This window comes from Plecotus auritus (genome assembly GCF_963455305.1).
Source record: "Plecotus auritus genome assembly, chromosome: 9".
In the NCBI taxonomy this organism is placed as follows: Eukaryota; Metazoa; Chordata; class Mammalia; order Chiroptera; family Vespertilionidae; genus Plecotus; species Plecotus auritus.
In genome coordinates, this window is record NC_137783.1 from 11,112,919 (window position 1) to 11,136,619 (window position 23,701).

At 49.8% G+C, this 23,701-nt stretch overlaps 1 protein-coding gene across 1 annotated transcript in view; it reads right to left on the bottom strand.

Moving 5' to 3' along the window:
- Nucleotides 1–23,701, bottom strand: part of TCF7L2 (transcription factor 7 like 2) — a 198,414-nt gene that overhangs the window by 71,091 nt on the left and 103,622 nt on the right. Inside the window, 1 exon segment of the mRNA XM_080643105.1 lies at nucleotides 2,411–2,551. Coding sequence (XP_080499231.1) covers nucleotides 2,411–2,551 — 141 coding nt within the window.

The window sequence follows — 23,701 nt, forward strand, 5'->3', positions numbered from 1 at the left end:
CTACAAACAGGGGGATTGCATCCTGGAGGGTGAAGCGCCTTGCCAACAGAGGGGAGAGGACATTGGGGTCACACCCAGTCCTGCCTCCAACCGTGTGCGGTTTCCATGACGCTACCCAGGGCCTCCTCTAACACACCCGCGCTGTGGATGGGATTTCCATACACCACCCCAATTCTCACAGTAGGAAACACTCCGAAGGAGCCATACAAATTTCTGGGAACGCCTGCATGAGAAGCTGGCTACCCACCTGAGCTACCCCAGCAGTGGTTGCCCATCACACAGCCACACTATCAGTGTGCGAGTCCCTAAGAATCCTGCCGGGTGCTTGTGCCAGACCAGGCACACCAGCTCCTCTGACCAAGCCCCCCTTTACAGGCTTCCTCATTTGATGCTCAGAACAGCCCCTGTGGGATCCCCCTGCGCTGATGGGGAAACTGAGGCAGAGCCGTAGGGTACCTTGCCAAGTTCACACAGCCCGTGAGTGGTGTCGCCGTGCCTGACCTAGTCACAGTTGGGAATTTAGACCCCAGCCCAGAAGCGGGGCATATTAGCATTCTCCCAGGAATGTTCCCCCATCCTAGGGGCAAGAGCTGGCGCCGAGGATCTAATCTGTGGGTCTCAAGGTGTCAGGCAGAAATCCAGTCTTTCTCTTTCATTTTCCTCAGACTCTGAATGGGTGTCTGGTTCTCCTTTATTGGTCTCATAACTCCAACCAAAGGTTAATGAGTTAGCGTGCGCAGGCCCTGGTGGAGGAACAGCTATGGCCTTTTCATCCAGAGTCAGAATGAACCACTGCACTTACTAAAAGACTAGAGGCCCGATGCACAAAATTCATGCAAGAGTAGGCCTTCGCAGCCCCGGCCGCCTCAGCCCTCACAGCCCTGTCTTCATCCGGAAGGTCATCCAGAAGGTCCTCCGGATGGACGGTCATTCCGCTGTTCAGCCGTTCGGTCGATTTGCATATTACGCTTTTATTATTATAGATGACCCAGGGAGGGGCTGCTGAGGAACAGCTTGTATCTGGCCCCAGCTGCACAGAAGGGGGGACCCCCTGCTCTGTCAGACCCAGGCCAGTTAAAGGACACGGGCTTACACACGCACTGGGATCCAGGTAATCCAGGCACAGTCCAGAACATCCTCTATCTCACGCACACCTGGCCAAAGGGGAATGGTCAGATAGCAAGATCTCCACAGGATGCCAATCCACAGCGTGACCAACCAGAGCTAAGACACATGAGAGTGTATCGCATCCTGGGTGCTACGTCAAGTGAGAAGAAAACACGAACCCGAGTAAAGACTTTTAAAGTTTAGACCCATGAATGTTGAGAAAAGAAATGCATCCAAATAATGAAGAGATTATAAACAGGTTTAAAAAAAACCATGGGTGTCTATGTTTCTTCTGTATGGTTTTCTCCATGTCTCTGGTTCTCTTAAAGGGCTAGGCACTACTTCTTAAACTAGAACAAGCTTTTTAAGATGACTTAGTCCACCTCTTCTCTCTCCAAGGCAGGTCACATGGACACGTGTTAATATGCTCTAGGCCTGTTTCTGTCCTCGGAGCCCTAACACGTAGCACAGCGCTCAGCACATAGCAAGTATACAATAAATGCTTTTAAAAGGCAGAGGGCTTTACGAATTGGCTCTTGAATATTCACATCTTTTTTTTTTTTTTTTAAGCTAGCATTAGTACAAAATCATTTGCTGTTTAAGTCTAAAAGTTACTTTAAAATGTTCATCTGCATTGACTTTTGCTTTTCTGAAGATGAAAGCGTGTTCTCCATGTTCTTATTCCTTAGGACCACTAATCCGAAGAGACCTGTCACGGCCGAGCACGAAGCGGTGTGGGGTATTGACGACATATTGAATTATTTAAAAGAAATTGACGATGCTCCCTGTCCTTGGAGAGCCAGGTCTGCGAAGAAAGCCGTGCCCGCCTGCCCGGGGAGGTGGCACCACAGAGGATGGGGGGCCTTCCTCGGCACCCTGATTCCAAAGGAAAAGCGATGCATTCTAAGTGACTGATAACAGCGGCAAAGTGGGGGGTGATAGCGCCTCCTCCACTGGCAGCTGGGAAGGGGCCCAGAGAATTATTTCCTGGGGGTCAAGTTTAATGGCATAAGGTGCTGTTCGCTCTCACAGAAGCTACGCAGGAGACTGGACCGCCGGCCGCCCCTGGGAGCCAGGCACCTCGGGTCCCCCGGAGCCCCGCCCGCCGCCCTCTTCTGGTAAACTGGCATCTTTATGGCTCTGATACACCCATCAGCGGTCAGTACACCCAGACATCATGGCACCCGACACGACAGTGACCCGGCGGGAAGCTGGGCCCTGCCCTGGCTGCAGGTAAACTTTGGATGGGCGGGTTCATGTGGGGCTGGCTCGTCTCATACCGTCATTCGGCTCCGCGACCTACCTCCAAACACCAGGGCTCCCCAACCTTTTGTAAGGAGTGGCTCCTTCTCATGTCCCTGAAGACTTGAGTGCTGACAGTGAAGTCTGAGGGGGGGTAGAGGTGCTGACAGTCGTGGCCCTGAGTGCAGCAAGGGAGGGGACACTGCGGCCGGGAAGAAAGGGGAACAGAGTGAGGCTCGGCGGGCGGGGGCGCGGTCACCAGGCATTCGCGGCCCCAGCCTGGCTTTCTACCCTGACCCCACTCCTCTACAGCTCCACGCAAGGAGGAGTACGGTTCCCCGCGCAAACCCAGAGCTCGTCCACCTCCCTGCCATCCAGCCTGGGGACCCCCTCCAGTGGCATCGTAACACAGCCTCCTCCACGCAGACTTTGTGCCATCCCTTCCCGCTCCCCACCTCTGCCCTTCGTTACCCCAAGGCACGCGGCCACTCCTGCCTCTGGGCCTCCAGGGAGCCAGCTGGCTAGCCTGTGTGTGTGTGTCTCTCTCTCAACTTACCTTACTGAATCTTCTATTAGTATAAACCATGCAGTATTTCTACCCTACAAAAATGCAGTTACAGATGGCTCCACCCTACAGCTACTGGGGATGTCTTAACCTTTCCCTCTGCCAGACGGCAATCGTTTCGAGAGAGAAGCAATGGCACGGACCTCTCCAGACCCCTCGAAGGCCTGGCAGCTCCCACTTTAGGTGCTCCGAAAGGATGTGCTGCCCCGAATCTCTACCCAGCCGGAGCCCCGTGGCGCGAGCTGCCTCGGTCCCCTGCCTGTTACTCCGCTTGGGGCTCCACCAGGGGTGTGCATGTTCCTCCGCTACACCTCACAGCTACCCTTGAGGTAGGTCCTGTCACTGTCACTTCGCAGAGGAGGAAACTGACTCAGAGACGTTAAGGAGCATGCCCAAGGTCACACAGCTAGTCAATGGCAAAGGGGGAGTACGGACCAGGTCTCAGTCAACTCGCAGGGTGCGCCTGTGCAGAGCTGGCGGCTGCTCTATAGACGGTGCAGAGAACTTAGGGGTGTAAAGAGCGACCTGAGGCCTGAGGAGAGCTCTTTCCCGACAAAGAAGCATCATTCTAACTGGCTTTTCAGAAAGGAAATATCTATGTCCTTTCCGCCCGTTGTAAAGGATGCACGCCTCCTCTGTTCTAGGTTTTAAGTTTGATGCGAAGGAAGATCCCATGAACAGATGGCTCACCCTTCTTCACCCCGAGTCACAGAATTCAGAGTGAAGAAGATGAGACTGAGCACAAGACCCAATACCTTAGGCTCTGACAGTCACTAAAAAAGCATAGCGGGTGCTAAAGACTGGGAGATGGAAAATCGATAGACGTGAAGGACAAATCTATACAACAGCAGCCACAGCTCTAGAATAATATACTTGGCTACCATATTTCCTGGTCCTCCCATGGGGGCGGGGGGAGGGGGTTATCTAGTTGGAACAAAATCATCGGAAGGCCACGTAACTCCCCAAACGAGACGGGGCCACTTCACCTATCAACTGGTGTCCCTCCAGGCCCTTCCACTGGCGGCAGCTGACCCTGCATCTCGACTTTGAAAGCCACCAATGGCAGGAGCGCAGAAGTCTGCCCACGGAAGGGCTGCCCACCCCGGAGGCCCCCGGTCCCCACAGCACTCCTGTGGCTCATTTGTAAACAGGAACGTGAGTCACCAAGCAAGCATGAGTCCATTCACAGGACTGGCCCCGCTTCACAACCAAGGATCCCATTCTGCCCTGTCACAGCAGTGACTCACCTGCCCGCCTCCCACCAAAGGTGACCGGTTTAACCCGCCCACTGTTCCTGGAAGGAACCCAGCAACAGAGAGGTTTCCATCCTTGTCTGCTTGCTTTGTTTCCCAACACAATGCTGAGAGCAAAGGGACACGTTCCTCAGGGCAAGTGCCCCAGGAGTTTGGAAAAGACATGCATCTAATAGGGTTACCATCGGCTGGCATCATCTTTATCATCTTCCCATGGCCTCGCGCAGGGCCTGTCCCACAGGGGATTATGGCTTAGGAGGGAGTGTGTCTCTCTCTCTCTCTCTCTCTCTCTCTCACACACACACACACACACACACACACACACACACACACACACACCCTCTGTACAAGGTCTAGATGCTCTTCATACCAGGAACCTCAGAGCCGAATGAGCGGCTCACTTTCACCAGCCCCGCAGGAGCTGCCCGCCAGCTTTGAGATTTGTGAGACTCACCTCATTCCCATCTTATCTTAGGGGCCTACCACCCTGCTTTTCTCTTTATTCTACTTTCCCTACTTACTCATTTCTAAACCTTTTGTACACTATGAAGTCCTGTAGGCCACTTCAAGTTTGGGGACGGGAGGGGAGTAGTTGTCTTATGAACAAATTCACATGTATACACAAACTCACTTTGTGCCATGAACCAACGGTAGTACAGTCTCCCCTAACAAGCAGAAAACTCTTCTGTGGATCCTAAAGGCTAAAAAGCAGACCTTGACTACTTTCCTGCACAGCAACTATTTGCGCTTTTTCTCCTAACAGCACACCCCGAATTACTTAGGAGGCACCACCCCAACTCTTAAAGCCATATGGCTCAAGTGGAGTGGATCCCACCCCCAGCTTCAGGGATGCTCAATCCAAATGCACTCAGTATAGTACAGCCCCTAACCACAGCTACTGGTTGGCAATTGAGGGGGAAGGTAAGATCTCTCTGGGCCTGAAACTGCCCCCACGCAATGAAGTCAACCTGGAGGAAAGCAGAGCCAGCAGTTAGGGGGAAATGGTGTCCTCAGGTGTGAGCGCCTGGATCCAGCCATGCCTGAGCCTGAATTAACTGTGGGCTTTTCAGTTATGCGTCAATACCCTCCTCCGAGCTCGGTATAAGGACAGAAGGGCATCCTACCTGCAGCAGTCTAGTCGCCTTAGTCAGACGGACCTCAATAATCGGCCATCCACAAATCAAGCAGGAATGTGGGGAAAACTGGAGCCACCCCAGGAAAAGCGAATGAAGGCAGAATACTGGAGTAGGCGCCGGGTACTTTTCGAAATAAGAATGTCTGGGACAGGGGGAGGGAGACATTGAGCAGCCACACACCTGCTAGAACGACCACTTGGCCTGCCCCCTCCTCCAGTGCCTCCGCAGCCACTGGCTGCACTGACCTGCTTTAAGACGTGGTCTCCCGAAAGTAGGGGCCACAAATCCTGGTGCTAAGTCTGCCTCCTCGCTTCCTCTGGAAGCACTGGCCATTTGTGACAGAGGATTTTAAGACGCGCATCACCTCTGGGGAAGGGGGCATGTCAAGGGAGAGGAAGGCCAGCCTGGCCACTGTGGTTCAGTAGTTGAGCGTCAACCTATGAACCGGGTGGTCACAGTTCAACTCTTGGTCGGGGCACATGCCCCAGGTGCGGGCTGGATCCCCAGTGGGGGGTGTTGCAGGAGGTAGCCGATGATTCTCTCTCATCATTGATGTTACTCTCATTTTCACCTGACGACACGGAGCGTTGACCGGTTCTGGATATGACCACGTGGATCGAGAGCGAATATGTGCCACCAAAAAAAAAATAGGAACAGTGGTGCATTCTACTATTTTGTTTCTTTATGAGCTCACACACACCCCGCTCAACAGGTAGCTGGGCAATATTCAAATGTTAACAGAATGAAAACCAATGAGCTAGAGAGCACAATTTACTCTGCCAGGAAAAATAAACAAAAAAGAAAAGAGTATAGAAGAAGGTGCTGAAAAGCATTTTTTAAAAAAACCCCCACACACACCCTGAAAAATACGAAAGCCTTCAGAGATAAAGAAAGACTGTATGAAATAATGTTATTCAGGCCCAATCTAGCCTATAGCTGTGGGCTGTTGGGAGAATTCTGAGCCTACCTCTAAGGCAGAAAGAGGAAGACCAAAGTTTTCAACTCTGTCTCAGAAAAGTTTGGCGTGAAGGTTAATTTTATGTGTCAACTTGACTGGGCCATGTGAAGTCAGACAGTATTCTGAGTGCTCCTGTGTTCCTGGATGAATTCCACATTTACACTGAGAGACTGAATAAAACCTCAGGTGGATGTGCCTCCCCTGACCAGCTGAAGGCTGAGCTCTCCCCCAAATAAGGGGGGAATTTCTCCTGCCTGGAGTTGAGACATCGGTTTTTCCTGCCTTCAAACTTGAACTTAAAGGTTGGCTCTTCCTGTGTCTCGAGCCTGCCAGCCTTTGGACTGGAACCACCCCACTGGTCTCCTGGGTCTGCAGCTCACCGACTGCAGAGCTTGGCACTTGCCCAATCTTCATAACGATGCGAGCCAATTCCCTATGGTAAGTAACACACATGAGCGCACGCACACACATGTGCACACACATACACACACATATACTCTAGGGTTCTCTGGAGAACCCTGATTGGTACATCTGGGTTGTGTTTTTTAGGTGTTTTCTTCCCCACAGAAAGAGGGCAAGGATTATCTGTGGGTCTCTAAAATAAGTTAGAATGGCAAAATGGAATGGATTTTTGAAATCATATAATTGAATGCTTTTGATTTTTTAAAATCCTTCCATCTATACATACCCAGAACTTCCCTGGAAAAGAACAAACTGAACCCCAGGTTTTAAAGGTAGGAGTTGGGGTTCTATGCATAACATGGAAGACTTTTATTTTGAAAGCACAGCATCTTTAAAGAAATTGAAAATGCACTTTAAGAAAGGGGCATTGGTAAGAGCCATTCCACTAAAAAAAAGCAAATTAGTAAAATAACAATTTTTGAGAAATTCTTAAGGGGCTAGAATTCTCCTGTCTCTTACTATTTACAGACATATACACAAATAAACATAAATGAGGATACAAAATAATAATAAGCAACAGCAACCAACCACCCCAAGCCAGCCCACATGCGCTCTGTAACCCAGAGAGAAAGTTATGTCTGTACAGGTTACGCTCATCTAGTTCAGCTCCATCAGCAATTCTCACCGCTGAAGGTGAGGTAACTTGGATGGGAACTAATTATACTTGAAATATGTTAATGAACAATCTACGCAAATGCAGAGAAACGGTAATCGGGGCTCCAGACAGGCTGCCAATGTTGTCATCAAGCCCACTTCTTCCCCAAACCCGGACACAATCATTGACAAGGCAAACGTACACGATATTTGTTTTCCGGATTATGGTTAAAAATGTGAGCGCAGGTGAGTGGCCAGGTGAGAGTCTGTGCATGGGGCGTGAGTATGCACACGTGTGCCCACTGCATCCATGCAAAGGTAGGTGGTATCATCAAGTATGGAAGGGCCCACAGTTGGGAATGGCAAGTGCCACCTCCCATACACCTCACTCTTCCCTGATCCGGGACAATGTCACTCAGCCACCCCACTCAGAGCTGGCATCAGGGGACACAGAATCACCATCCCGGCACTGACAGGAGGTAGAACTGAAATCTGCCTTGGCCCTCAAGGACCTCATCTTAGTGATAAAGAGACGGGATCCAAATGGAAGGCCAAACAGAATGAACGGAGCCGGTGTTGCCTTTTTCAAAGCACAGCTCCCGTCTTCTCAACCTCATCACAGAAACAGAAGGGGAGGGGGGGGGGGGGGAGTGGACCTCAGTGTCACTGCCACCTCCCATTAACTAGCTGTATGCCCTGTATCTCTGGGGCTCAGGTAGTCATGACACGTGAGGATGCCACTGCTGGATGCCTCTAAGGCCCTGCCCACCTCCAGCAAGATCCAGCTCTGCAGGGCGAGCAGAGCACACAGCGGGGGGAACTCACTGTACTAGGTCCTCACTCGCATTCAGTGCAGACCCAACGCACCTCCATGTACAGGCACGGCCATGGCAAAACAGGAGGCATGTTTACTGAAGAAAGCTACATTCAGGGAGAAGGACACGCGCTCGAAAAGTTTTCTTTATCTGACGAACGCTCTGCACGGCCAAGGAAAAATATCTCAGGGATAGGTGTCACAAACAGGAGTTGGCAGAGTCATTTAAAAATATTTCTCAATATCAAATATTGAGAAGCAGGAAATAAAACATACTATTTTCATTACAGTATCATAAACAACAAAGGAAAAGTAGGTACAAAACAGTTTTTAAAGGGTTTGGGATAAATTTGGGGGGGGCGCGGGGGAGTCATTTGGGTAATTCTGAATAAAGGAGATGCTTTTACTTTGTACCTGATATCAACACTAATTTAATTCTTTAAGTGACGTTGAAGGCCCAGGCTTTTACTGGGAGGCAGTGCCTAACCTTAGAATCATCCAGGTGGGAAACTCGGCAAGGCGTGCAGAAAATGAATGGAGTTCTTAACAGCCGTGGCTGGAACGCCAAATGAAGTCCATTCTGAGGCCGCCTGGCTCGCGGGACACCAGTGCCACCAGCAGACCGCCAGCGCGCCTCTCCCTCCGGTTCCTCCGATGAGGCTCGGACCGACCTCAGCAGCGGAAAGCGAAGCTTCTCCCGGAAACCTCCTTATCTGCCCTTTGCATCTAGAGCTGAGGGTCCTTGTCCTTAGCGCGTTCTTGGGATAAGCAAAATGCCAGCGGGCCCAGGAAAAAAATGTGCTCATCGAGTTACTTTGAAAGAACTGGATTGCATCACAGGTTCAGGCAATAAATATAAGCCCATCTGCTGTCACCAGCAAGACTGCAATGGGAGAGCGAGAGGCAACAGTGTGGGTTCAAGAAGTGCAGGCTGCAGAAAGCGCTGGGAATCCAGCTCCCGGAGGAAAGGGAACACCGTGCTTTCCAGCAGATTCCGGCCACACAGAAGCTCCTTCTCCCTGCAGGCCTTTGGGAAGGAATGTGGAGCTGAGCTGGGCCACTGTGGACCACGAACAAAACCGTGTTGAATCGAGGGGGCCAAGGGCAGAGTCTGATTGGGCCTGTGAAGATGACCTGGCCATCTTTGGAAACCAATGCCATCACCTACAAAAAGACAGTGGGCAGCCTAATGGGGCTGAGAGGCAGGGGAAGGGGTGTCTGCGATGAGGTTACCAGCAAGAGAAGTACAGAGCTTTGCTCCGAACAAGAAAGCAGGGCTGATAACCGCACCCTCCTCCCCTATCGAAGGAGACCAAATGTTGGAAAATGCAAATAACGGGTTTCTAGAACAACCCTGGAATTTCTCCGGGAGATGTTTTCGTAATTCACATCTTGTTAGCCACGGGAGCCCCAATGACACCTCTTCTTTTCTCATTTCTTCTAACCAGTGATTAGCATTAGCTAATAACATACTATTCTCTGCTATTATGTGTCCTGACAACGTCAAACTCCAGAGGGTCTTCATGGTGTAATAACGGAATCGCTGTGCAAATGAGGACTAATTTATGAGAAAATGTTATTTAAAGCTTCTCTGGTGTTTGTGTGGGTTTTTTTTTTTTTTTAAATAAACCGTTATTGGTTGAAATGCACCAACTGCACAGAAACTTATTAAATTGAAATAGTTTGAAAAAAGCTTGTTATGAAAGGAGGAATCACATTGGAAGGCCATAAAGGACATAAATATTAAAACCAGTGGATTCCTGACACCTTCTCATTCCTATTCTCTCAAACGCTCACCAGCTCCATTCACTAACATCCCTGGTTCCAAAATGACACTCGCCCCCAATGTGTCATCTCCAGAAGGAATCGCGCTGCTGCCAATTGGAGAACTCGAGCAGCCACCTCTGTTGTCAACGGGCACGGACCTCGGGCAATCATAATGGGTCCTGCCCAGACTCTGGTGATGTGGCAGAAGGCAGGGGAGACACAGCCTGGGTCAGCTGCTCTGAAATGAATTCTTAGTACTATGGTATTTGGGGTTTCTCAGCTTAAAAGGGGGAGTTAGACCGAATGAAGGGATAAGGGCTCTGGGATAAAGGAACCCCTGGTGCCACCCAAGACTATCTCCTGCCATCCCAAACATTTATACCTTTGTTAGTAAAAATCAGGTGTAAGAGAGCCTCGCAAGAGAAGAAACAATCGTGTGTGTGTGTGTGTGTGTGTGTGTGTGTGTGTGTGTGTGTGTAAGGTGACAGTGACAGCACACACCATCTCATTCCTATGTGTGACAGGACACACATGACTGGAGGGGTCAATCCCATCCACTCCCATTTCTCCCCACCTGTTCGGGTGTGGTGCTCAGAATAGTAACTCACACATCCTCATTCAGATGGCTGTAAGAGAACACCTAGTTCCACAGGGTCCCCTTAAAAATTACTACAGGCTCCCTGCTTCTTCAAGTGAAAATCATTGTCATGTGTCTGACATGTGCAGCCAACAAAAGGGGGACAATCAAGTTAACAGGGTTGGAGGGTAGTGAGCAGAGCAGCCGGCCCCCGGCAGAGAAACCCCTGCCTTTGCCACAGCAACCACAGTGAAGGTGGGAGCCCGTGCAGCCACTCTGGACAAAGTGGCTTTTCTTTCCCAACTGCAGAACGTACACATACCTGGGCCTCTTAATATTTGCAACAGGTAAAACCAACAACCAGAAGAATAACGAACAAACCAACCTAACCCTAAACAGAATGCTCCCCGTGCTGGACATAACTTCACCCAATCACAGTCTCCTGGACGCCACTGGAGCCGTCACCACGGAGGAGAAACCAAGAAGAGGAGATGGAGCCATGGGGCACTGGTCTGAATCATGGGAGGAAATGTCTTAACCCTCAGCCAGACTATGGGAAAAGTTTCTAGCCATGGTTTCTACTTTAATAAGTAAAAGTCTTTGGTGCTTCTGGGAGAACTCTGAAGTCACCTTTATGCAATGTTTGGTTTCAGGTAGAGTCTGTTAAGGTAAGTGCTTGTTCAAATACGTAGAGCATGCATACACTTGAAATTTTTGCCCCAAAACAGTATTTACCATAAGAGCACTTAATTTTCAATAAATGGAATTTATAAATTAAAAGGAAAATCGTTTGGCTTCATATATATTTTTTTAATTTATTGATTTCAGAGAGGAAGGGAGAGGGAGAGAGAGATAGAAAAAGCAATGATGAGAATCACTGATCGGCTGCCTCCTGCATACCCCCTACTGGGAATCAAGCCCTCAACCAGGCATGTGCCCTGACCGGGAATCGAACTGTGACCTCCTGGTTGATAAGTCCATGCTCAACCACTGAGCAACACCAGCCGGGTTGCCTTCATATTTTTAAATTCTGAAGCTTACCTATCAACTCATGATAGAGCAATAAAATATGATCTGCCTACACAATGGAATACTACTTGGCAATTAAAAAGGTCTGAAGCACTGATATATACCACAACATACATGAATCTTGAAAAGATTATGCTAGGTGAAAGAAGCCAGTCACAAAGGCCCACATATTGTGTAATTCCACACACACAAAACGCCCCCAACAGGCAGATGCACAGTCAGAAAGCAGATGTGGGAGGAAATGGGAAAAGTGATAGTTAACGAGTAAAGAGTTCCTTTTGGGGGTGATGAAAATGTTCTAACATTGACTGAGGTGATGGTCGCAAAACTCTGTGAACATACCAAAAACCATTGAATTTCCACTCTAAATGGGTGTAAGGTATGGCATGTGAATAAACTTTTTTTAAAAAGGTGTTTCAATTGGTGTCACTGCCATGATCTTATCTCTACCTGACTGCTTTCTATTGGGATCCTGAGCACATTTTATGTGAAATAAATACGCAAGTCTGGGAAACAGGCAGGATAAAAATTATTATTCCCATTTCACAGGAAGCAGAGGTCCGGAGGCTTCTGTTTTCCTCCCACCAGCTGGCCGGGCTTCCGCAGGGCACGGGGGGAGGGTGTAAATTATGGGGAAGAGGAGGGGTCAAAGGCCTTATCATCCCCACATCAGGGAGGAATTGATAACCGGCTCTTGCCAGATGTCTAGAAATTTATAAGGTTGGGGTTGGGTCAGACAGACAGGCTACTACACAAGAGACATTGAAAAATGGCACTTGGGTTACCAGGCTGCAATTCTTAATAGCATGCAATTCAAGTTAAACAGTTTAGCTAACCCAGCAGGGGAGGGGGAAGAGCCGCCTCTTGAGCCGGTATCTGGTGGGGTGAAAACGCAGCCAGTTAGATGTGGCCATATAATTTTCACATCAAACCTCCTGTGCGCCCACAGGCAGCTGAAGGCACGGGCGTGCTGTGGATTTTCCCACGTTTTCAAGAGCCGTGACAGCCCTCTTCAACGAAGCCGTTTAACAGAACAGAAGGTTAAAGTGGGACCACAAACACTTGCTTTTCTTAATTTACACCTTTCATTTACTTCCCCGGGAATGTCATGGAGGAGCCACGAGATGTATGAAGTACTGTCAAGAGATGGCTCCTTTTAAGAATAAGAATAGGATTGAGAAAGCAGAATGGGATCCTAGAAGGTAATCTGGAACTGTACCTTTAAAAAAAAAACAACAACAAAAAACACTTTTAGTATTTATTCAGGGAGAAGCAAGATGATCTGGTTTGGGTCTCTGACTTTAAAAAAATAAAAATAAAAGACGATGTAGTAGGTGAGCACAAGACTAAGATCTGGAGAAATGCGAGTGTGATGACTTCACATCATGTCTTGCACTAACCAGGTGCAGTGTCAACGCACGGCTGGACCTCACACACAGAGCGGCTCCTGCTTCCGAAGCATGAGCAGCTACGATCGCTTGTGTCACCATGTTGGGTAGTTTTAATCGTTTCTCTTTTTTTAAAGAATATTCTAGAAAGTGACTGAGATATTTTAAGTATATAATTGGCAAAAAAAAAAAAAAAAGACAACTTAAAATGCACATTTGCAAATTGAGGTGTCATTTATTTTTAAATACTTTCCTATATCTTAGTCAGTTCTTCAGTTTCAGGAAGAAGAGTTGCTCAATAAACATGTGAAAGCAGGATCTCTCAGCCTGGACACTGCTGACATCTTGATAATTGTGAGGGGGTGGGGGTTCCTAGCAACCTTTGGCCTCTACCCACTAGACTACAGCATCATCCCCTGCCCAGCTGTGACGACCAAAATGCATGGTGACATTGCCAAACCTCTCCTGGGGAGTGACAGCACCCCAGATGAGAACCAAGGAGTTAAAGGCCTACAAATTCTCCTACGACCGGGAGTGATACAGAGGCCCGAGGCTGAAAAGGGACCCGGACTACTGCAGCAGCACCACCACCTTCCAACCCTAATCCAAACCCTCCCACGGCGGTCAGGAAGCCCAGCAACATGTGGCGATGATGTACACATCCCCTCGAGCCCCCAGAGGCGAGTGCGTAACCTTCAGCTACGTGCCCAAGTCCCACAGAGCCCCACAACCCTTTTAAGTGTCCCTGGTATTGTCATTGACAAATGTGCCAAGTGACAGAAGTAGCAAGATGGGCAACGTCTAAGGCAGTGGTCGGCAAACTGCGGCTCGCGAGCCACATGCGGCTCTTTGGCCCCTTGAGTGTGGCTCTTCCACAAAATACCACGGCCTGGGCGAGTCTATTTTGAAGAAGTGGCGTTAGGAGAAGTTTAAGTTTAAAAAATTTGGCTCTCAAAAGAAATTTCTATCGTTGTACTGTTGATATTTGGCTCTGTTGACTAATGAGTTTGCCGACCACTGGTCTAAGGCAAGAAGGTATATTTAGGTCTCTTTAAAATCACAGAGCTGTAGAAATCTGCTGATCTATAATAGATACCCCCCAGTCACTCAAGAAAACTCAAACTATCCCCTTTTCTAAGTTGCGGAATCTGTTGGTGGCCAGTCTTCTGGCAAAACAGTGACATTTTATCTCTGATCTCCTTAATGAGAGGATCCAAAGTACAAAATAAAAAATGGAGCCCAAGTCAAATTCATAAGTCCAGAATGTTCTGCTTAAAGTAAGTCCTAGTATCTATGACATCCGACGACACTGGCTGAAGGAAGAGAGGGGCCAGCCCCCACACCCGCACTGACCTCTGGTGGGTCAGCCTGCCGACCAGGGTACCCTCTAGACCACCTCTGCTGACGGCCAAGGCCAGCTCACCAGCAATGGGCAAGAGAGCCAGCCGCAGCCCCAAAGCAGGAGGGACAAACCCCAGACCGATCGCTACACTCCAGTGCCTCTTGCCCCACAATGCATCATCATTCCTGGGTGTGGTTTGTTTTCTGGACGCAGGGAGTCGTCCCGGCCACGGGGATGGGCACCGTCTGGTTAAATGACTCACTCCGAGGCCGACAGGTTGGGAAGGCTTAAGAGAATGAAGACAGGATGGGAAGCAGCTCGGAAGGGAAGAGGCAAGAGCATCAGGAGACCCAGTGAAACCCCAACACCTTCACAGCCATCAAAACTGAGGCTTTCGGGGTTGACAGTCCCCGTCATGGTAACTCAAGGGCTCTTCTCCAGAGACCCTGGGCAGGGAACTTCGTCCAGTCTGAGTTCTAGACAGAGAGCAACCGAGATGGACGGCCCAGGATGTCTGCTGCCATGTCCTCCCATCTCACACACCAGGCCACCCGGCTCCGCCCTGTGGGAGCATGGCCAGCTACCAGCATCCTCGGGGCCACACCCACCCCGGGGGCATGAACGGTGCAGCTACTCTAGCTCAGGGGCCAGGTGCATCACTCAGCACCGAGCACCTGAATTTATTAAGAAGCTGGAGAACCCTGGTCTCTGCCCTTTTACCTAAGACACTAGAAAGGTCTTGGACCCTGAGCCAACCCCACATTATTACTATCATGTGTTCAGGGAAGCACAGCCTCCTGCTTCTTTTCTCTCCCAACGACAGACTGGAAACAAAAGACAACTAGAATCAAGAGAAAGCTGTGATGACCCTCCCCCCGCCCAAGTCGCCTGCTCTCACCGCAAATAAAAACTTCTCATGTTCCACAGCCAGTTCTCCAAGCGTGAAAGTCTGTACTGGCTCCTCTTATGGAACAGTGTATAAGCAATCGAGTCATCTGCAAAGCACTTTCCCCCACTTTGCAACAGCAATTTGCCTGAACAGTCACCTCCTTGGAGAGTTCATTGAGGGGGGTGCACTGCCTCCACCCCCCACCCCAGCATCCATCCACACAGCCCCACACCAGCCCCCTGACCCCAACCACCCCACTCATGTTGGGAAGGTGACAGTCCTCTGCGGGACTACACCAATGTCACCTTCCTGATAGGGCTTACACCAGCCGCTGTCAGGGTACCCAATGTGCCAGGCTGGCGAGGACAAACCTCCGAGGGACAGGCCAAGGAGCTCAGTGGCAGCCAGCTCACACACCAGCTGCCTGGCCATCTCAGGCTCGGCTTTGGTTTCAGTGCAGGCACCAGCACGTTTGTCCCATGCCCAATGCCAACACTGATAACATCCCTGCCGCGGCCACACCTGGAACCAAAGATAAAAGATTCCTCTCTCCAGAGGGTGAACTAGAGGAGAAAAGATGGGGGCCTGGCGGGGGGGGGGGGGGGGGCGCCCACGGGGAGAAGAGAAGAGGGGAGGTTTCATGAAGCCCCCCTGGAGGCCCCATCCCTGCACGAAGGGCACGAAGGGCACCAAGGGAATCGGAGCACATTTCTACGTCTATTCTAACATCACAAAAGACAGATGCTTAGGCCTCTCCTGCCTGGTGTACCCTCAAAGCAGGAACTCCCCCTGAACGTGAGTTCCAGGGAACGGTCATTTCCTAATGGTCCCAGCTCAGGCAGCATCTCACCCTCTGCCGTCAACACGGAGTCAGCAGGTAGGAAGCCGCTCCATCCCAGGCCCAGACCTTACCCACCAAACATCCCCCCACTGATTCTAGCATGTTCTTGTCCTCAAAACATCCACCCACGTGGGTGTTTCTGTCTTCTGGCTTCTTGTAAATAGTGAGGCAGAGCAGAGGAAGCAAAGACACTGAGTTTCCCCAAGGCCGAGCCTGGGAGGACACCTTGGGCAAGTTTCCATCCCAAGTTTCCATCACTCTGCTATGTGAAAGGAGCCGGTCACAGAAGGCCACCTATTGTACGATCCCACGACATGTCCAGAAAACAGGTGACTGTCTGGGATTGGGAGACACTGGGGAAAATGGGGAGCGGCTACTAAAGGTATAGGGGGGGTGCGGGGGAGGTGATGAAAATGTTCTGAAATTGACTGTGCTGATGGTCACACAACTCTGGATATACTACAACCAGCGAACTGTACTCTTTAGATGAGTGAGGTGTATGGTATGTGAATTGTACCTCAATAAAGCTATTATAAAAAAAAAAAAAGTTTCTTTGTTTTAGCCGGAGTACACACGGGCTCTTACCCTTCCCTGATTGAGAGTTGCTTTTAAATACTGTCTCCTGGATTAGAACCCATGGTTACTTGGAAGGACCTTAGCAAACACAAAGCTACTCACCTGCTTGAGACTTAGGCTCCTCATATGGGGTAATAATGCATCGACCCTAAAATGTCACGAGGTTTCAATTTAACGGGGCATGTGATGAGCTTAGCACCGTGCGTGGGACACTTCCGTTTCTCGCACCCTCCCACAGAAAGCCTCAGAGAGAAAGGTCGGCTCCCAGGGAGGGCGGGCAGCTATCTGCCGGAACCCCGCGAGTCTTTTTCAGCCTTCTCTCCTCACCGTCCATATTAAGACTTTGGTCAACTCAGAAAGTAATAGTAAAAGCCTAGGGCTTTAGGAACGCTACAAAAGCAGTGTCTGCATGTCCTAAAAATGTTTCGCATAACCATTCCTGCAGGGCGGCTCTCCTTTGTCAGAAGGCCTTGCCCCACTCAGCACACAGGTCACAGCAAACAGCGTGGGGAAGAGTCCCAGGATACAGTGGGGTTCTGCAGAAGGTGTCCATGATCAGCTCTTAGCCCTAAATACGTTAGCCCCCACGATCCCTTTAGAAGGGAAGGGCATCTAGTAGATACCAAAGAGCTAGGAACATCACATCACTCATTTAATGCAACATTCAATTATCAATAATTTTTTTAACTGACTCCTATTCCCCCAGGAATCTAACACCATCCAAGGGAAGCTAATGTCTTACATGATCCTCTACCCCTTCCCAGACTCACCGGTTGGTACAGACCTGGCACCTGACCCAAGCCAGACCAACCAGAATCCTGCCCCAGAATTTTTTGAGTGAAGTTGGAGTCCCACCAATCCCCTGCTGAGAATGAAAGCCAATGACACTACCCATCATTCCCACCTAAGAGCAATAGTAGGAGAAAATGACAAAAGGAGATAGGGTACATTCACAGGGCTGATGTCCCCTCACCAGCACAGCATTTCAGACGTCCCTTTGACAAGTTCTACCTCTTGCCATTCCAAAAAGTTGGTTATGGCAATCAAAGAACTCCCCTTTTCCTCATTTAACCTCATTTACCTGTCACTACAGAGTCCCACTACAAGCGTATTTTGAGGTTTTAAAGATAGGGGAGGGGATTCCAGATTAAACCATTTTTCTGCATCACACAGGTAATAAAGAATGAGGCCCAAATCCCTGGCCTGCCTATCTGTCTCCAAAGCATTGGTTGGTCCACTCCACCAGCCCATAGTTCCTACTAAAACCTGCTCTGCCCTGAACAGGACCCCATGGCACTCAGTGAGCCCTGAGCTGGCTCGTAGGTCTCGGAGGTTGTCTCCAATATATGCGTGTGTACATTGAGACAAGTCAACCGCAAACACAGAAGGCTCCTTCTCCCAAGAAAACACCGAAATGATTCAACATGAACTCCTTGAGGCCCCCGTGCGTGTGTGACAATGTGCTAGGTGCATGGCCCCACCCCCACACACAACAGTTCTATTACTAGATGTAATAGAACACAGGTTTCCCACATTGTGAAAGTGAATGCTAAAAGATAAGGAATATTATCACACCCACCCCATCTCTGTAGTAGTCTGTGCTTAGAGCCTTAAGTGGGCCATTAGCAAACAGGCCTCTCCAACATGAAAAGCATCACCAGGGTCCCTTCCACTGGTGTCCTAGTTGGTCTCCTAAGGAATCTCAACCAGGTGGATACATCTGCCCTTGCCGATCTCAATGTTAATAAGCAGGCATGAGAAGAGGCGAAGGAGATCCCCTTGGTGAATACAAGAAACCCCAACTGTACACACCGCCCCTCGACAGGAAGAAGACTGGATTGGTCTACATCTTTACACAGGTCCCAGTTCCATTTCTGAATAATGGCCGAGTGTTCATGGTTGTTTGGATGTCCCCAGCACATCCTCCTGGAAGGCTTCCTTGACTCGGGCAGGCAGAAGGAAAACAGCCTTCCACTGTAGACATGCTTCCTTCCACCTCTGAGCAGACCCGCCAATCCTGGTGCCCACCACATCCACTGTCCGCTCCTCAGGGGGTCTAACCCCAACTGGGTGGCACATTCCGAACCATGTGACAGCCCCTCCCTGCTCACAGACCCACGGACAGACGGCCAAGCCTGGACAGTGGCCAGTGATGTCACCAGCACAAACACCCCATCCAGACAAGGGTGAGTAGGGCCAAATTCTTGTCCTTGGTTCTTTAGGGTTTTCGTTTTTTCACTGGGAACTCAGGGAGAAATGAGAACCAAAAGTAAAGGGATACCGAGGACCGGCCCGTGACGTGCATGGGCCAAGGTTAGCATGAAGAGAAGGAGAGAGTGTGCAGGTGCAGCAGAGTGAGGTGACCTGCAGATGGCGGGTTAAGAGACGACACACGAAGGTGAGGAGACGAGCAAAGGGCCGAGTAGCAGCACAGTCAAGCACAAGGACAGCCTGGGGTCTGGAACTATCCCTGGCCGCCGGGCCTTCCGCCGTCAACACCCAGCACCACCCGCTCAGCTTCTGAATTCTGGCTGCTGTGAATTCTGTTCATGTCTCCACGAGGCCTCGTCCCATAGCAGCACCTCCTCCTGCGGACTCTCCTGTGTAGCCTTACAATAACATCCACATGACTCACATTAGCCAAACTACAGCCCCTTGTCCCCAGAGGCCCCTTCCTACCCCTCTCCAGCATCCTGGGTCCTTCACCAGGACTTCTGGGTAATCGCCGCTCAGGTGGACCAACGCTTAGCTAAATAAATAAGTTGCTGTCAGCTGTCAACAATGAGCAAGAACATACAGAACAGAGAGGCCGCAAAACCTTTCTGTACAAAAAAAAAAAAAAAAAATCATTACGTTTTGTCCAGTTGGAGCTTTGTGTCCGAAATAGAGAGCTGGTGTAAGCTTCATTAGCCATTCTCCTTAAGGGCAGTCAAGTCTAGACCAATGATCTCCCAGGATGGCTTCTTCAGCAGGTTTAATAAGGCACTTCAGTCAAAAAAATAATAACTTCTGAAAGGAACTTCAGAGTTGACCTGAAGTCCATCAAGTTACATTAAATGTCCTGGAGGAAGACCTGCAGTTGGTTGCAGGGGCTTCCAAACGGCACCCATAAATTCAAAAGAAGAACCACATGAGGAAAACCCCAATTCTCAAAGATTAGGAGGCTCTGCCCTTGTACTCTATTTCCCCTCCCGCAGTCATCGCACAGAGAACACCGATGGGAATCTCCAAGCTTCCAAGCTATGAGAGACCAAGAAAAATCACGAATACCCCTATTTTTTTTTTTGAAAGCCACGAGGTAAAACACGCCAAGACCTGCCCCAGGTCACACGGCAAGTTTCTGACGGGATAACAGGACCCGGGATCCCTGGGTCTGAGCAGGGACTCATTCCTTCCTGCCCTGGAATTTAACTGTCGACACACGGAAAGTTTCTGCCAAATCTAAACAGAATGACATCAAAAGCCTACAATACTCCTTATGAAATCTAACAGAAAAATAGACGGTGTCTCAGAAGCTTCACGTGAGAGGCTTGGCAATGGAGAAAAATTATGGTCGAGTATTTTCTGGGGGGGGGAAAGAGGTATACAAAGAGATTTGTGGATAATAAAATCACTTCCAACCCAAACTGACCCACATGTAGAAGTCCAGATCCAATTAATCTGACATTAGTCAATTCCGCGCTGCAGTCCAGGCATCGGAAAATTTACTTTGGGCTGAGCATCGCCAGAAAACTCCCCTGCCAGTGGCTCTGCAGCTCATTTCTTTGTATGACAACCTCAGCGCCCGGCACTCCAGTCCTGGAGCCCATCCTACAGGCTTTTAACGGGTGGATGTAGTTCAAGGTCCTCCAAGTATATATCATTGTCCAATTCACATAATATGTTAATAACCATGGGCTATTATGTTGATTTATTCAAAACCGCTCACAGCAGACATGCAGATTCTTTGGGCTGTTCTCCGACTCTGTGTTCCAATACATCACACTTACAGTAAGGTTAATGCGCGCTGCCCGGGCTCCCCATCAGGACGCCCAGGACCGGCGGTACATTCAGTGCTCACACATCACCTTCTGATGCAGCCTCTGTGTTCATTGTTCCCGTCCAGGCTGCAGCCCAACTCCTTCCAGTGGGGAGGTGGGCGAAGGAGAGGTTGGAAGGCGGACATAGTTTCGATGCTTTGCCCAGCAGCCCAGCCTCACCCTCTGTCAATACCAGCAACTCCCTTTCAAGGTCAGAAACAATAGGAGAACTTGGAACTGCGAATTCTTCATTAACCGAATCCTGCAAAATGGGTCCTCGTGCTCTTCTACGTGCTGCTCTCCGGCACGTCGTGTCTAATGACTCCGTCTGCCTTTACCCTTTCGGTGCAGCTTAAAAATCCGGTCCGCACCAACCCCACACCCTCATGTGATCAAAAGTGGGTTTGGGAAGCTTCTTACAGAGGATCCTTTTGAAATTTAGAGCTTCAAACAGCACGGCTTTTATTCAAATTATAGATGCATACAGGCATAGCTCCTCTGCTTTATGACTTGTATTGTTTCTACATTTCTGAAATTTTGATGCATATGATAGGTAGATAAATTTAACTTAGTAGTGTATCTTCACTCCCTGAAAATTTGTTACTAGATTAAAGGCATACCTTACAACTCATGATGTATTAGAATTTAGAAAACATGGAATTACAAACAGGCACACACCCCCCCCCCCGATGCCCTTGAATCATGCATTTCTCTGGCAGCTTCTTGCCTTCACACCCTGCACAAACCATAGAATCCTCATAGCCTGATATTGCTGCAGAAGACTTATCATTGGCAAAGCACTCCCCATGTTATCAGCACCCCCCCCCCCCGAACACTGAGCCAAGCAGCATATGCTGTTTGAAAAGTGTTTCTGTATGGGACCCCTTGGCCCCCACAGCATCCCTCATTCCTGACCACGTCCCCTGAGGGAAGTACTTATTTCCTTCCTTAGTTTACTGATAAGAAAACTGGAAGAGGAGGGACTTGGCAAGCTGACACAGCAAGGAGGCAGCTAGCAGGGTGGACCGTCTCCAAAGCCAGGGCTCCGAACCACTAGGCTCCACGGCCTTCGCCTTCAGAGCCATGGCCATCCCCACCCTTTCCAGATGAAAGAACTGAGGGTCCATGGTAAGCTACTGATACGAACATCACACTGCTGAGCGGCCAGACAGTGGGAGCCGCTGACTATGTGAGTTGTGTGGATTTGGAGGCAGGAAGTACTTTATCCCACGCACTAGGCAAACCTATAGTACGGTTCCGAGTGGATCTATGGATGTCTTCTCTCTCTGCCTCCACACCACCCACCTCCAATGTTTCCCGACTGTTTGAAGACTACACTTCACACCCCTAATCAGGAGCCTCCTTTGCCCACATTCACACGGGCCTTCTGCCACGCCATGGCGATGCTGGCCTGGTAAACAGCATCATGCAAGACACACAGCCTCCCGGCCTCACACCAGGCTCTGGAAGGAGTGGCTGGTACCCGAGTGGGCACATCCTCAGAGAGCTGGAGCCCAGCCTGGCCCGGCTCCCTGGCTTGTGTTCAGTGAGAGGCAGGTTGGGAACCTGGCCAGCCTTTACTTTGCTCTCTGCAGAATGGGACGATCCTCCCATCCTTTACTGGACGCCTCCCAGGCCTGAGATGCACATGCGGGGAAACATGAAGACAGAGCATTTATTTACGTCAGTGGTCACCAGAGGTAACAACTGTCGTAAACAAGTTGATCCTACCCAACAAGTTCTGGCTAGACACTCGCGGTTCAGCTGGAAATCCACGGGCCTGTCTGGAGAGGGGACGACATTTCACTTTAAGAAATGACAACATCTTTTCCCAGGCCCTCTGCCGCTTCATTAATGCTTGCCTTATTTGGGGAAGAAGAAAAACTGGCTGCAGCATCCGTGGCTGTTTTATACGCCGTGAACTGGCAATGTTTTGGAACAAAAAACAACTTTTGCACCAGGGTACTTATGGCATCATTATCGCATTTTCCAAGCCCGGCTGCCGCGCTGCCAGGGAGAGAGGGAAGGCGTTGAGGAACAGTAGTACCTTCACCAGCGGCCGGGCTGAAACAAGGGGGCTTTAGAATAAATCTTGGTCTGTGCGCACATTTATGGCAAAATAACCCACATGCATTTACCTTATAAAAGTGTTACAGGTAGGCATACTTATGTAATTTATTTAATGTTCTTTAACATCCATGCTTACTTGGGTTTCATACAATTTATTAACTTTTCAGTCTGGCCTGCAGAAATGGGAAAAATAAAAGCAGATGTGAACGCACTGCCCCCATTTAAATGTTCAGCAACCTCCTGCAAAGCCTGGAACCAGCTAGGAAATACCGCTGCGCCCGCCGTCCAGGGCCTGCCCTGCCCGGGTCCCCACTTCCAGCCAGAGGAGGCTTGTGCTTCACCGGTAAGAGGCTTTCTGCAGCCCAGCTTGAGTCAAAGTTCAAACATCTCAAGCAAGAAAGGCTTGATGCCCCATTGGAACGCTTGGTAGACTTTCCGAAGGAAATGGTCCCTGGTGAGGAGACCAGAGGCAAGAGAGTGCAGGGCCAGCCAGACCTGGCCAGCCAGACCTAGCCAGCCCTCACAGTCTCTCCAAGTAGCAATGTACTCCCCTCCTTCCTGCCAGGAGTTCCCGAGACTTGTCTATTTCAGGGAGCCCTCCAAAGTCTACCCATCCAACAAAACATACAACACACTTGTGCAGGCGTGCATGCACATTAGTGTTCTCTCTCTCTCTCTCTCTCTCTCTCTCTCTCTCTCTCTCTCTCTCTCCTCGCGCTCTGTCTAATCTTCCTCTGCTTGGCCCTTTGGCTTAATATTTACCAAATCTCTTGGCACATGTCCCTCTTTGCTAAAGAAAAACTCTTTCATTGCTCTTTTCTTAGCCCCCTTTTCTTTCTCCAGCCTCTGGCTCCTTGGAAAAGACTCAGAGTCAGCCAATCAAGGGGGTCTCAAGAGAAGCAAGTCGGGAGGAAAGGGAGGACCGGGAGGGAGCAGAAGCAAGTCAACAGCTTCAGATAACAGAATTACAACAATGTCACATCCGGAGTCGTTCCCTTTAGCCCAGAGCTCGCACTCCCTCCTGGCTCCAGCCTGAGCAGGGCTCTCCCCGCTCCATTCACCAATACAGACG